This window comes from Pagrus pagrus (assembly GCF_965226575.1).
Source record: "Pagrus pagrus genome assembly, chromosome: 6".
Classification (NCBI taxonomy): Eukaryota; Metazoa; Chordata; class Actinopteri; order Spariformes; family Sparidae; genus Pagrus; species Pagrus pagrus.
In genome coordinates this window covers 23,080,738-23,096,355 of record NC_140190.1, presented here as the reverse complement: position 1 = coordinate 23,096,355, position 15,618 = coordinate 23,080,738, and the positions used below count along the sequence as shown (strand labels likewise).

General features: G+C 40.7%; 1 protein-coding gene across 1 annotated transcript; it reads right to left on the bottom strand.

Annotated features, from left to right (window-relative positions):
- Positions 1-78: 78 nt before the first annotated feature.
- rexo1 (REX1, RNA exonuclease 1 homolog) lies at positions 79-15,286 on the bottom strand. Its single transcript, XM_084354370.1, has 16 exons — positions 14,982-15,286; positions 11,570-13,410; positions 11,373-11,474; positions 8,918-9,128; positions 8,450-8,598; positions 8,146-8,283; positions 7,914-8,037; positions 7,677-7,802; positions 5,834-5,974; positions 5,619-5,732; positions 5,382-5,455; positions 4,100-4,210; positions 3,659-3,774; positions 3,390-3,528; positions 2,807-2,927; positions 79-1,231 (listed from the first exon to the last, which is right to left on the bottom strand). The coding sequence occupies exons 1-16, from the start codon at positions 15,169-15,171 to the stop codon at positions 1,143-1,145; spliced, it is 3,786 nt and encodes a 1,261-aa protein (XP_084210496.1). The 5' UTR covers positions 15,172-15,286; the 3' UTR covers positions 79-1,142.
- Between the last annotated feature and the right edge of the window lie 332 nt (positions 15,287-15,618).

Genomic DNA, 15,618 nt, shown 5'->3' with positions numbered 1-15,618 from the left:
GAGAAGATTTGCTTTGTTACGTCCGTTCACTGTTGTGCAGCTAGACTGCTGAGATGTGAAGACAGCGAGAACTTGTTTTATCTTACACCTTTTAATAGAAAAAGATAAACAACCAAAATGAACAAATACAAAAGGAAGCTGCTTACAGCATATTTACAGCACTCGAGTAATTTTTTCAGTCATGTCCAACATAAAGCAGCACGTTAGCTGGAACTCACTAAATGATGATGTTTGTAATTAATAACCCAGGTCTAATTCAACAGGGCTGAACTATCACAATGATACCTGTTGTTTTATTTCATGCAGTGCACATGACACAGAGACAGTGGAGGATATAGTCAGTATTCAGTCTGAACTATAAAATACAGTGATATAATCCATCGACTATACTAGCAAATAGGTAGCAGCAGAGACTTTACATTTCTGCAGATGGTGTTTTAGATGATCAAGTATTATAGGACTAGTCAGGTTTCAGAGCCAACTAACAACTCGATAAGAGCCGCACCATAAACAGAGCATCAGTGAAAAACGAGGTGCGATGTGAAAAACACAAGTGCATTTACAAAGCAATATGTTCGACAGACTAAGACGTCAATGCACTTAAGTGTAACTAAGTAACGTGTTGTTCATTAGAAGTGAATCCTTTATAACACAGATGAGGTACTCAGACTTGGGCCCTGTACAACAAGAGCGTTTCTATAGTGCAAGTTAGGCTGAAGACGCAGCCTGCATGAATATCAAAGTAATCATCATCGTTCAGCGGACAATGCCCTGGCATTTTAGGTAGTTCTTCTATTGAAAGGTTTTCTCCTCAAATAAACAGAAATACATTTAAAACTAACATTATTAAGAACTGAAATACCAATAAGCAAATGAAAACACTGTTAATTTGGGCTCCTATTGCTTTGAGGGGACTGGCAGCTCTCTTATTCAGTCCAGTAGGCAGCAACGACAGTCGGCTTCTTCTCCCGATTTTTCTGCTGAAAACCTTCACCTGTGCTGAACCATCACCACCCCAACGCTCTGACTTTAAAGCTCTGACAGCAGGTGTCGGCCTCCAGTTTCAACTGCAACCAGTCTCCCTTCAACCAACATGAAGGCAGGAAGTTGAACTGAGGAAAGTGGAGAAGAGGGGTCAGAGGTCATCTTTTGACCTTTGCATCCTCCTTGATCCTCCAGAACATCAGCTCCATGCAAGCAGACGCATCTTCGCTCGAGTCGTGGCCCTCCACTGGAAAGACGTGAAATGACAGAAATTTTGTTCTTATTATTATTGAATCATACTTCTTCCACATGAAAACTGCAGCGCTGAAAATGTTTCAGTTGATTGTTTATTTTGTGAATATTTTAGGTCCCCAAAAAATAATGCAATACGTGTCATTTGACTGTCATTGCATATCCATGCACATGCATATATGCACCCACATCCCAAACTAGTTGTATTTCAAACCAACTCTAAATGTGGTTTGGATTTGAGTGGTAGAAGTTTTATTTCATGTGATTTTTTGCTGTCCAGACTTCCTAAAATTAATTTTGGTAAAGTCTGTATTTGTATTTGGGCTGGCAATCTGAACATAGCCTCAGAAACCTCATCAGGAAACCATGAATTTCTGCACCAAATGTAATGGCAATCCATCCAATAGGTGTTGATATATTTAAGCCTGGACCAAAGAGGGGGAACAACCAACCCACAGACCAACACTGCCAAAACACAGAGGATGTGGCCACCTTATGGTAATGTTAATGTTGAAGGCCATGGAGCAGAAGACATAAGAGAGGAACAAAACAAAAACTCTGTTAAGTTTCCGAAACAGAAACTACATCATTGGAAGTCTTTGAAACCTTTGTAAAATACCTCGAAAACTTTAAAATTTCATGAACGCATCAAGAAAGCTTTGAGGTGTCTCAGAATGAAACTAACAGTCAGGCTTCAGTGTGCATGAGTGACACCTGGTGGTGTAATCAATGTAATGCAATCAAATAAAGCAGACTGATTTACTGGACTGCAGCCTGCACTAAAATATTAGATTAAATTTATATTACAAGCACACCACACATATATATTTATGAGTTTGGATTAATTACACTCACTGAACTGGACTCCTGGGACTTGTTTTATTGGACATCTTTATACAGGATTTACTACATTACTGTTAAAGACCAGTGAAGACTTTCTGATAATTGTTCTGCTATTGCCATTTTCCTACCTGCAGCGCCTATAAAGTTTTCTTTCATTGTTCGTCCTGTCCAAATGTTTTTGGGGGAGTTTTGCACCTTTGCCTTGTAAGGAAGCGCAGCTGCTGTGGGCCTTTAAATCTCATTAAAACACTGTATATGATACACAAATAAAACTGGCTTTAATTTGAGAGTAATTTGAAAAAGATTCATTTTAATTTGTGGGTCTGATTCAATCAGATGTACGCAACAAATCAATATTAACTGATGCAGACTGATCAATTAGTCAATCTTTAGTTGTTTGTTGTTTTGTTTGCATGAAACCAGACTACGGACTCAGATGTTGAGTCACTTTTTAAAGCATTATTTTTAAATAATTCATGAAATGATTTGTTTGTTTGTTTGAATGCCTCTGAGCTTTGCGACAACATCTACCTGTTTAATGCCTGGATGCAAATAAACCTGAAATCATCAACAATATGAAATTAGTTATTCTATGTTTGCAGTACTATATTTTTTAGATGGACTATGTCAACTCAGTAACAACAAGTAATGGATCATAACAAATGTTTATAACATCTCTTATCATAAAGCATTAAAACAACTGCCTCTCCTGTAAGATTTTTCTCACCGTTGTCCTGGATGATGCGTTTGAGGTGGTCGGCCATCAAGTTCCTCAAGGCACGTTTGTAGGGCAAGCCGAGGCGGTGAGGGAACACGATGGCCGTGTCTACGACTGAACTGTGGATCAGCTGAGAGAGAGCGAGAGACAGAGAATGCATTATTACATAATAATACAATATAAAGATTTCAAAATATTAAAACATATACTGTGTCATGATATAGCATAAAAATATTGCAAAATTCTTTGCAAGAGCTTTCTTGCTTTGATGTCCTGATGTCAAATAAAAAAGAAACGGATAATAAGCAGCAAAGGTGCAGTGTCGATCATATGCAGCATTTTTTCTCTCAGCACACGAAAACACTTGTTTCATGTGTCAGTGCCCCCGAGCGCACCACCAGTGCTGTTCCACCCCCTAAAAAATGCTATGTGGACACGGGCCCTGATTGGATGTTGTCAAAGCACATCCTATAGTCAGTAACATGCAGCAGACAGAAAAAACACTGCTTTTGTAGGAAAAGCTTCCATTGTGTGAATCATCCTCAAAAGTGTCAAACATAAAGTCTTGAAGATTATCGAAGACTCCTGGTACCTTCAGAGCGAGCAGGTCACTCTCCAGACTGTGTCCTATGAGGATGGATTCAGCGCTGAACATGCTGAGCAGCACAGCCTGAACGTCTCTCAGACTGATGGTTGCGTTTTCCAAGTCCTCCTCCGTCACACCTGAAAATCTGTGGGGTATATAGTGCCTTTAGAAGACTGTGGTGTGACAGGGCTGCAGCTGAAAATTACTTTCATTTCAAGTTTAAGTCACAAGCAGACACGACCCACACAGAGTCAAGCTGCAGGAGACAGACTCACCGCGTGTTGTAATCAACCACTTTGCTTTCAGGTTTGACAAACGTGTCGTAGATGACTTTCAACTCTGAGTCGATGACTGTCACCCTCGTCAGCTCCAGGCCCTGCTTCGTGTAACACTGATTAATAAGAGAGAAAAAACAACAAGGAGATTCAGTAGAGCACAACTAATCAGTAAAAGTGACATTATGACATTATTATTTTAATCTTAATTTTACCGACGTTGTAGCAAAAGAATGAAATCAAATTAATTTGTATTTAACTGGTCTTAAATAAATCAAATCTAAAATCACACACACACACACACACACACACACACACACACACACACACACACACACACACACACACACACACACACACACACACACACACACACACACACACACACAGATGACAGTTCAGAGTTTATTAGCAGGTAAAAAAAAAACCTGTCTGACTCACCATCTCACAATCCAAAGCAAACACGCCTCCGTTGCCATCAGGCGGGAGAGATTTACTGAACGTCGTGACATAGCCATCTAGTGACTCTTTCCGCCCGTCCTGAACATGTTGCTGTGGGAATATGAAATGTTTTAAGTCTGAGACTGTTTATCAAACATGTTAAGAAAGAGCAGAAACTTAATTCAAAACAAGTTAGATAGAAGTTTTATTGTAAGTTACCCCGGAGGTGTTTGACTGACAATGTGTAGTGTTTCAAAATGAAGGGGCAGTGGGCTTCTGATTATTAAGACTCATTAATGCTCAGTGAAGAAGTAGCTCTGGTCGTCACAGGAGGGCAGAATTGCAGTGTAGCCAATACTTAGAGCGAGAAACGACCACAGGACATACATGTACTGTATACACACATGTATAGATAGATACAGACACGTATCCATATTTTTATTCTGTATGTTTTTGTTTTTCTTTATTCATCATTGTATCATCATTATCATTATTATTATTATTATTATTATTATTATTATTATTATCATTTTATATACATTTCGTTTACTAATTTACTATTTACCATTTCTGTAGTGGAGTGTCTAAGCATATGAATTTCACACGTGTACTTGTACAACCAGAATGAAAATAAACATCTTGAATCATGAATCTTTGTAGTTTTGAACTTGTCTGTATGATGCACAGAGACACAGTTATCACAGAACAGCTGAGAGGAGACTGGACGATGGCCAAGCAAAACTAGAGGTCCATGCAAGACCGATTTGACTCTTAGCAGCGCCCTCTAGTGGTTGTACTGCTTAACATCCATGGCCACATAAAGGATGCATGGAAGCATGTGGCGAGTGACAATTGTATTCTTATATCGTTGAAACAGACACATAAATTGCCATACGTAAAGGAGCCTTTGATTTACAGTCAGACAATTATAGCACCAGTAACTCAGACGTGTAAAAAATATATTTTAGATATGTAAGAGGTTATTTGGTCTGCAAAACTATAAGCTCCGGCTACAGATGGCAATTAACATCTGACAGTTTTAAGAACCATCATCAGGAGCTTCACTACACTGGTCTTTACTGTGGGAGAAACGGTTCTGTAATTGAAGGTAGTTTCAAGTTGATACTAATGTCTTTCTCCTGTAGCTTGTCCTTGTTTTATATAACACCGTTAATTTAATGTTTGACAGTGGTTTTTCTTTCGAAAAGCCCCATTATATGTCTACAGTAGCCCATTTAGCCATGATAATCTGTATATTTGACTGGCTTGAAAATGATGATACCTTGGAAACTTGGCAGCCTGGTGCGCCCACAGCTGCAGCACAGCAGCTGTAGTTTGTCTCCCAGCCTCCAGCAACTGACAGAGAAGACAAGAAATGGACGAGTCAAACAGAGACAGAGGAAAATTAAAGTTGCAAAAAGATGGTGGAGAGAGGAAGAGTGAGTTAGATTTGGCTAAACATGTACATTCATAATATCGATGTTTGTTGACGATTTACACTAGATAAAAACAAACGTACCTTTATGTCTGCGCAGTCGTCCCCAGTGAAAGCTACATTCCTCTTTCCGTACACAGCTGCCGTTGACATTGATCTTGTACTCGGCTCCACACCGACAGCATATCTTACTGAACGCTGGAAACACATTACAGAGAGTCAGCTGAAAGTCAAATAACTGCTGGATTACAGATCCCAATGATGATGTAATTTAGCGTGAGAGCTGTGGGCTCACTCACGGTCTGAAACGGCCTTCTTCTCTGGGAGGTTGAATATGACAGCTTTGCCCGGAGCCTCTGGGTTTGATCTCGGGTATCCGTGCTCCTGGAGCTGCTCCTCTGTCATCATGTATGCCCTCAGCTTCCTGTACAGTGTGGCTCCTACAGTGAGACACACAACAAGTTAAACAAATGCTGTCTTTGAACAATGATGTCATAAAACCTACACTGAGAACATGAAGAAACAGGGATAGAAGATGGAGACAGATGTTGACCCGTACAAATACTTTGTTACTGTACTTAGGCAGATTTTTCAGGAATCTGTACTTTACTGGAGAATTTATTTTTCTGACAACTTTCTACTTTTACTCCCTACATTTGAACATAAATATCTGTACTTTCTACTCCATACATTTTCAAAACAGGCTTGTTACTTTAGTTTTAATGCATTTGAGGGGAACTACTGATTACTTTTATTTTATGTTATTGCACGCCGCCTTCCCAACATCACGAGACTGATTTCAAACTATCAGCGCATGTCACGCATGGCAGACAAAGCAAGACCAAACAGAGAAAAGGCGTGTTACAGGCTGACCACACTGGATGCGTTAGCAGCGTGGGTGCATGCAAATACTTCTTGCTTTTCATTCCAGCACCCGCGTTAACAGGTTAGAGCGACACACACACACAGTTTTCGACAAAAATATAACAGAAAACGACCTGTAGACAGTCAAATCAACATTATACCAGCGTTTCACAACCGTTTTTATGTCTGTATCTGTAGAAAATGTCACAGACGTGAAGATAATACACACAACAGGTGAAGGGCAGTTTTTAATCTCCCTCCTCAAAATGTCAGTATTTGAAGTCCTGGGAATGAGACTCTACATTCAAATATACTATCTGTCTGCATTCACAAACAGCTCGGACATATCCTACTGATTTGTAGGAATCTGTTTCCTTTTTACTTTTCATTGACTAAAGAAGTTGAATCTGTCTTTCTACTTGGGGGAAAATGTGAGTGAACATGTTGATGGGCGTTGCAGCTGGTGTTATCCCATCACAAGACGGTTTCTAGTTACAGACGGACAAATGCCGTCTTTGTACAATGATGTCATAAACCCACACTGAGAAAGTGAAGAAATCATCGGTCCAAAACCAAAAGACATTCAGTTTAAAAATAGCAAATTCGCCCACTGAAGAGGCATTTCAGCTCCAAAAACTACTTTAACATATAATCTATAATCACAGTTAGTTCCTCATTGATTATAAGTTAACTGACCACTGTTTCAGCTCTTGTCTTAAGTTAATCATGAAATTAAAATGTGAAAAGTTGCTGTAATGAGGAAGTGTTTGGTATTTTTGCATTACAAGTTGTTATTAAGGATTCATCACACTAGAAGAATAATTCTACAGTTTTATAAACACAGTCTAACAAACACATGATGTCAGGACACGGGGCCGGGAGTTTGCGGTAAACAGCACCTGAGGTTGTCACATGGATATTTGATATGTTTCACGACCATAAACTGACTCAACACATCAGAGACTAAACAAACATCACAAGTTTCTACTTGACACAAAGAGTCTCTCAGTTTCTTCTCCTGTTTTTTTTCTTCTCTTAGCTTTTTGTTTTTATCAGAGGTATAATCTGCATTTTTATGTTGCCAGCGATGTTATCACGGTAACAAGGAAAAACAGAGAGAGAGGAAGATGGGAATGACGTGAAAAGAATGTGTTCAAGAAAAAGGTTGGTAGAGAAATAGAGCTGAGAAAACTGCAAACATAACACTTCTTGCCATCTTGACTGCAGTCCAGAGTACTCTGTGTACAGAATAAAACACAAATATGGCTTGTCCCTTACCGATGAGTTTCTCCTCCTGCTGTTTCCCCATCCTGTTGACAGTGAAGCTGGTTGTAGCAGCAAGACGACCCCCCAGAACTTCCTCATGGGACTGGGCCTTCCTTTTAGCGACTGAACCCGGGTTCTCTGTAGAAAAACACAAAGAAGTTATCACTGAATGTTTCATAATTATCACAACGTGTATCAACAAAGAGTAAATACTCTAAGCTGTACTGCACAGTGACTGAGGTGACATACTGGTGACAGGTGATGGACGGGAGCTGCTCTTGCTGCGGAGCTTCTTCAGGGTGTTGACAGCTACGTTGAGGTAGATGTTCTTACTGCTACTGCGCTCGTACACCAGCTTCTCCTCGTCAAGAGCCTGAAACAGTCAAACTTCTGTCAGGACTTGTTCAGCTGAAGCTGTCATTGAATCTCCTCTGCATGCAGTGTTTGATTAGAGCATTTGAAAGCTGGGTGTTATTCGTACCATATTGAAGGCAACCTCCTCTGATGGGCAAAATTTGACACATTCATCTATGAAAGTGTTGAGGTAGCGCTGGCGGACGTTGGTGGGAACTTTGGCCCCGAACTCAGTGGGGATGACGGGCCGCCTCATTGAAGCACTCTGGAAAAGAGAACACTGATGATAAATCACATCCTACAGATTAAACAAACATTTCTCAGCCCACCTCTGCCTGTAAATCATCGAGGTAACTCAAGGATATCCAGCCACAAAACAATCATTCAGCCAAACAAGCAGCAGCATGTAATGTTGTGGATTCTATGGATACCTTCATGGTGGGAGTGTGTGCCACCCTCTTCTGCATGAACGTGGACGATGTCTTGGACAAGATGCCGGCGGTGGTTTGGGCTTTTACAGTCTGATGAGTCTGGCTGGGGGACAACACTCGACTGGCAGCTGGTTTAACATCTGCAGGACCTAGAAACCCACACACACGTGATTTTCTACTTAAAACAGTTGGAATAGCTCCATATTAGCCATCAGAGAAGAGAGACAGACCATTACATCTACTTAAGGCTATCATTTTAAGGTATTAAAAAATAATCAGTGGAAAGTGGTTATACATAGACGAAAAAGTGAATCATGCTCCAGTAAAGAGCAGGCCTTTCAACTACTTCTTTAGAAGGGCCAGATTTGAAATAAAGAGAAGTGCCAGGGGGCCGGACTTTTACATTCCTGACGTCTGATCTTACGTCTGAATTTAAATGTGATAAAACATTATTGGAGGCACTCATACTTGTTTTGGAGGATGTCATCTGTGGGTTGGGACGGTGCGCGATTCTCTTCCTTTCTCCAGAGAAGCTCTGGCTGGAGCTCTGTGAGGCAGCTTTGACTGAAGCAGAAAGCTGAGCAGCTTGCTGCTGAGCCATCTGCATCCGATGGTAGCAGGCCTCCTGAGCCGTGGGTCTCTTGTACGGCCGCACCGCTGATTTTGAAGGTGCTTCATTCTGATAAAAACAAAAGCACATTTCTATTAAAAAGTGAACGCTTTGTGTCAATAGTTGATGCTGAAAAGACAAGAATCACGTTAAGTTATTCTCTGGCTACCTGCAAGAAGGAAGCAGCAGAAATTTGCCTGTAACTGTACATACAGTATGAGCTCACTCTTGTGAGGGACATTGTGTGAGAGGATGTTGCATCAGAGCCGAAGTATCATATTTCTAAATTAGTTTATTTTATCTACAATCTGAAGGAAAAATCATCGATGGCGATAGTCGGGAAAATGCTGAATATCGCCCTGATAATTGGCCAGGGCCGATAATCTGTCTACCCCTAGTCATGATAATGTTACTGCACCACTGAAGCTGATGCAAATAGCTACTGATACTGATTTGAACACCTTTACATTCATGTTTTATTCTGTTTATATGGATTCTGTATTTCTACGCCTTTCTTTTTTTACATATTTTCAGTTCAATTAATAAAAAGTAAAGGTAAAGGTAAAGCTGACCCATTAACAGTTTACTCCAGAAAGACCATGTTGTCAAAAGCATCTTTACAAGGCTGATCAGGCTGCCAAATATCTGACCTGACTGTTTATAACACACAGTCAGCTGACTGCTTGATAGTCGGATCAAATGGTTTGTTTAAATGCTGCAATCTGTACCAGTGGAAATCCCCGACACCTACCCCGCTACACAGATACTTTCACATTGTTCTAGTATTCACTTCCTTGTCTGTTTTCATGTTCTACCACCAGCTGTACCTGTGATAAAACATAATATTTTTCATTAGAGTTTGACTTCAAATGATACTGACAAAACTGCAGCTTATCCAAAAGCCTGAGGGAATCTTTGTGTCATAATACTTACACGACTGAACACTGTTACTTTACCACTGTGTTTATTCTGTACAGTCCTCCTGTGATAAAGCTGTAGAACTTGTACTCCTTTTAAACAATTACTGTTTTGTACACAAGCATGATTTATATAAAAATCATGTTCTGGATTATCTTGTGATTCTGTTTTATAACCCAGGTAGAGATACTGTGTGTTCACCTCTCACTGACTGGCTTAAAGGGGAATTCCGGTATTTCTAAACCTGAGGTGAAGTTGTTATTGTTAGTGTCTGACAACATTATGGAAACGTTTCCACCGGAGATCGACCTTTTGTTGTATAGTAACAATCTTGTTGTAACCAGTTAGACTTCATTCAAGAAGTCTCACTCTGAATGTTAACCTTTACGTTTCTTTGCATTTAGGTCACACTACGCTCACATCAGCCATAAAGACATTTCTAGCAGTTGCAAAAGGCTGAGCTGTTGCTTCCAGTTGTCAGGTGATTTGCCAAACTTGTAGCAGATTTTTTGATATGTCAGTTTACTTTGTTATAACTGACACTTGTCTTTTTGGAGGTCATCTTTGTAAATTTTGAAGTTACTCTAGATGCTTCACTCTTTCGACAACTTGCAACTAATGGTTATTCATGTGATGATGAATGATGAATAATGTTGCAGCTGGGTTATTTATTTTTGATACAATGCATTCACAGAGTAAAACTTCTGCACACCTGTGGATCAGTAGGAGAAGACCTACAGAATCTTCAAAGACAACCTGATGAAGGTCTTTGTACTGAAACGTTGTTGCTAAAATTCATTCTGGATTCTGGGGTGAACAATGTTCAGGAGTGTTTGCCCTAATGTAATGCATTAACAAAAAGCAAAATGGAAACATTATACGTTTCAAAACATTCAGGTCAGCCCCAACAGTCAGTAATGCCCGGAAATACATTCTCGCTTGCAGTTCCTCAAGGTAAACTCCAAACTGTGACTCATGTTTCAAACATCTTCTTACTGCAACAACTCACCTTTCATGAGATTTCAGAGCAAGACTTCCGTTTCTGGTTACAAAAAGGGTCTTATCATTTAACAACAACTACTATCTCTGTAGGAATCATTTCCATAATGCTGTCAGACACTTTGAATAACAACCTCAGCCTGTCAGTGACAAAAACAAGCACTTTTAATGGACCTAACTTTGACCGTCAGAGTTAGCCCAACAAATTACTTTGCAGCCGTGTCACAGCTGCCGGCTGAGGTGATCTACAGGACTGATTCCAAAACATCTGGCAAGTGTGATGCACCAAAACATGTGCCCAGGTTTAAAAATACTCAAATTCCACTTCCACTAAATTTTGCTCGTGGCAACATAGTGGGATGAAGAAAGACAAAAATGTGAAGGTGACAAACTTACACTTCCTTTGGCAACACAATGTGAGACTCTCTTCTTTTGACCGGGGAAGAGAGTTGTTAAAGTGCTCTCTGTGCTTTTCTCCTCTTCTGAATCCCTAGAGGGCTGAGAGGACACAACAAGACATGGTTTTTCAATCACAAGTGGTCATTTACAAAATATGACTCAGTAAATGAAACACTATGGCAAGAAAGAAATACCTGTTTAGCTTGCCTTCCCTTGTCTTCCCTCTTCACATCCTTTGATTCATTGAAGATCCGCAAACACTCCTCCATGGGATCTGAGTCAAAGTCCAGATCCTGGAAACTAGAGAAGTCGATTCCAACACCGTCTACCTCGTCCTTACCTGCCGCGCCGCCGTCATCCTCATCATCAGAGGAAGACGGCGTCAGCTCTGACGCTTTCCTCTTGTTCACAAGTCCCCTTTTTAAAGCATCAGCAGATTTTCTCACCAGCACTTCTTCTGGTTCCTCGTCGTCATCGTCAATCTCTATCGGCTCGGCCTCTTCTGGGCTCTCATCCCCAAACAGATCGGCGTGGCTAAGACTCGCACTTCGCCGTTTGTTCTCAAGCTTTTTGCCGTTTGATGAGCTCATGTTTTGCTTCACTTTATCTGTACTGTTTGAAGAAATTCCTTTACTGTTACTACTACTGCTTGTGCTACTAGAGCTGCTTTTACTTACTTTCTTTACATCCTTTTCTCTTTTACTGCTATCAACTTTACCATTTTTGTGTTGGCGATACTTGCTGAGTTCCTTTTCCTTGTCTGATATCTTGGGTTTCTTACTTTCCCTCGCACCATTTTCCGTGTCTTTATCTCGTTTGCTTGAGTCTGTTCTTACTTTTTCCACAACTTTGATCTTACCATCACTTCTCTTTTCGTCTCTGCCTTCCCTCTGAACTTTATCAGATGTCTTAACCTTAACCATGTTTTTCTTATCATCTCTTTTTCCATGACTCTTGTTCTCCTTCTTTGCAGAGTCCTGGTTCTTAGTTGACCCTTTGTCTTTACTGCTGCTACTACTACTCTTACTACCAATTGTTTTGTTTACTTCCTTTTCAAGTTTGTGCACTTTCTCAGATTTGCCACTTTTCTCATGACTAGTTCGACTAGTCACTTTCCTTTTCTCTATGCTGTCCTTTCGTTTAAGACCTTCCTGGACGTCAGAGTCCCCTGTCAAGTCCTCTTTATTCCTCTGTGTCAGTGCATTTAGCGTACTTTCAGTTCTCTCTTTTCTCTCCTTTCCCACAGCGTCCCAAAGTGACCCACTGTTGCCTTTTCTCTGCTGGACATTACTGAGCGAGGTGGGTCGATACTCTGTTCCGGAGCTCTCCCCATCAGAGTCAGAGACAGTGTACTTTTTTGTGTCTACGCTCTGCTGCCAAGGTTTTTTCACCGCTACAACACACTCCTCATCTGACATATCTAATAGTTTGTGTGTCTTCGCCCCCTCCGTCTTTACAGCACCCCTGTTCCTCTTGCTTTTCACTGCGATTCCTGCTGAGTAGTTGGACAGCGGGTCGTACTCCATATCTGTAGATGGTCTTGAATTATCCACAGTGTATTTACACTTAGAGGATGTGCTGTTGGAGTACTTTGGACTCGGGGGAGGAGAGGGGAGTTGGTGTGTGTGTGTCCGAGATAGAGGCTTCCTCACTGAAGTAGGAACATATTCCATGGAGTTACTATTGTTCCCTTGGTTATCTGAATCCAAGGTATACTTGCTGCAGCCAGGGGTGGGATTATAACCTCCAGATGTCATCTGATAACTCCCAGGGTCATAGGCCATGTGTGAAGGTGGCGTTTTTTTGCTCTTAACAGCTTCAGATGAAGACACACTGGTACTCTTGCTGGGATCGTACGGTTCATCCCCAATCCGTGATAGCTTTTTCTTCTCCCTCTCCACCTCGCTGCGGACCTCTTCGATGGCCTTGTTAACCAGCTCCAGAGCGCCGCTGAGGTCTCCTGAGGCGGCTGGCTTTCCATTCTGCTGATCCTGGGGCCTCACAACTTCTGGGTTGAAGGGATCATAACCTTGTTCTGCAGGAGTGAAAGACAAACAGTCTTAACAATCTAAGAAAAAGGTTCACTTACTAGCTTTTCAGGAGCTAGGGATGCACCAATCCAGTCTGCCACAATGCTGTACTTATCAATCCACCGTACAATAGTTTCTTTGTCACTCAAATGATAAAATTCAGTGTTTCTGCTTTAAGTTACATTGTTTTAATGACAGAAGGCCAATCACTCAATGTTAGTGTTGCAGCAATCCCTGAGTATAATACTGCATTGTCTTATTTATCCAAACGGTTCCATGCAGTGAGGTTGTTCTATACCGATTAGAAATGAGTTTAGCAATTAGAATCAGTACGAGAGCTGCAACAATTAGTCAATTAATTGATCAGTGTAACAAAAGAAAATGAATTGCCAACTATATGGATAAGCAACTTATCGTTTCAGTCATTTTTCCAGCAAAAATGTCAAACATTTGCTTATCTGTGTCACTGATGATGGTAAATTAAAAGTATTTCAGTTTTGGACTGTTGAAAAAGAAGCTTTTTCAAGAAGACACAAATAGTTATGAGCACTCTTCACAATTTCATAGACTAAACAATAAATCTATCAATCTGGAAAATAATCTGTAGATTACTCGACGATGAAAACAGTTATCAGTTGCAGCCCTACTCAATACCAGGGGGAGAACAGTTGGATTGCAGCATCCCTACTTCCCACCACATCACAAGGTGTTCCTCAGAGGACTTATTAGCCAGGGAGAGTTGAACATATGGCATAAAACATAATGTATGCAACTACACAAGCTCACATGCTCTGTATTTATGGATGAATTAGCAGGATTCTCTTGGGATCGATGTTTTATTCAGGATTTACATATTTCTGTCTCCCTGAGTAATTCTTTCTGTTGTCTTTATAGTAATATTTGTAATTGCTGCTGTACTTAATACTGGTTTTGCCTTTTGACTCTTTCATTGTTTTCTATGTTGTACGTACAGCACTTTGTAATTGTTTTTAAAAGTGCTATAAAGTTATTATATCTGGGGGCCAACATAAGACTCCAGCAGGACAAGTGGAGTATTATTCATCAAAAACATATATATACAACATCGGACAGTAAGACAGTAGCTATATGATCTCCTGTCTCCATCTCTCTGTTATGGTGCAAACACTGCTACCTGCAGACCCAGGACACTGCACTCTCCGACTATTTACCATTTATACTGCAGTACAGGGTACCTTATTTGGTTTTCCAGGCTTTGTTTTGTATATACATCTATTCAAAGTGTACATATCATCCGTTTTTCTCTTTCAAATTCCGGTTCGTCTCTTACTTTGAGACTTTAATTTCCTTGTATGTGCTGAATAGTTTGTCTTGTACTTCCTAGCTTAACATCGGTTGGAGGGGTGGGACTGGTAAGATGCTTAAATGACGGTTATTTAAAGAGTGAAGCTAACAAACAGAAATTCACTTTACATCGTTGTTAGTTTCGTTAACCCGCTTTGACATTCTCACCCCTGTGGTCCTCCTTACCAACACAGCCAGCTAAGACGTGAAAGCATTAAAGTCACTTGCGGATTTAATAAATAATACTAAGCACCTTTCTGTGTGGATTGAAGATCTCTTTGCTTTTTAACATCTGCCGGTGCTCCGTAGGACGGCCGTCTCTGCTGGCTGTGCCTGAAGTGACAGTACGGTCTGTTGCACCCATTTTTACTGCTTTTGCCCTCGCTGTATTCAGCGTAAAATGGGCAGTCAATCCCTCGGAAGAAGCCGGTGGATCTGAGCATTATCTCCAGATGTTCCTCTCATGCCCGCATGAACACGCTCGTCCGTTTTCCTGCGTGGTTTTTGTCGTACTGGCGAAAGCTTGTAGAGGCGACGGAACAATAACAACGTCCCTACGGCGCCATGTTGGATTGATCGGGAGAATGAAATATCGCGTGAATTAACATGTCGCGCTGTTGACGTCACGGAAGCTAATGAACGGTTAACGTGAAAACTTTTCACCCAGTATGCTGCTAACAGGAGGCTAAAGAAACCCTTTAATAACTCTTGTAAACTACAAAAAATCTTAATGTGAGGTGGGAATATTGAGGACAATAATGGAAATAGTCCCAGAGACCTGACTTTCTTCTCCATCAACTTCCGTTCATCACTATGCTGGCTGCAATCGTTATTTAGCTAATTAATGCTAGCTTAGCTTAATTAGAAACACCAGTGTGTGCTCAACAAGA

Coding starts and splice junctions, on each gene's coding strand:
- rexo1 (XM_084354370.1), bottom strand. CDS start 15,171: ATGCTCAGATCCACCGGCTTCTTCCGAGGGATTGACTGCCCATTTTAC. Junction 5,975..7,676: donor GCAGGAGGAGAAACTCATCG/GTAAGGGACAAG, acceptor GTCTCACTGTAG/GAGCCACACTGTACAGGAAG. Junction 4,211..5,381: donor CAGGCTGCCAAGTTTCCAAG/GTATCATCATTT, acceptor ATATTCCCACAG/CAACATGTTCAGGACGGGCG.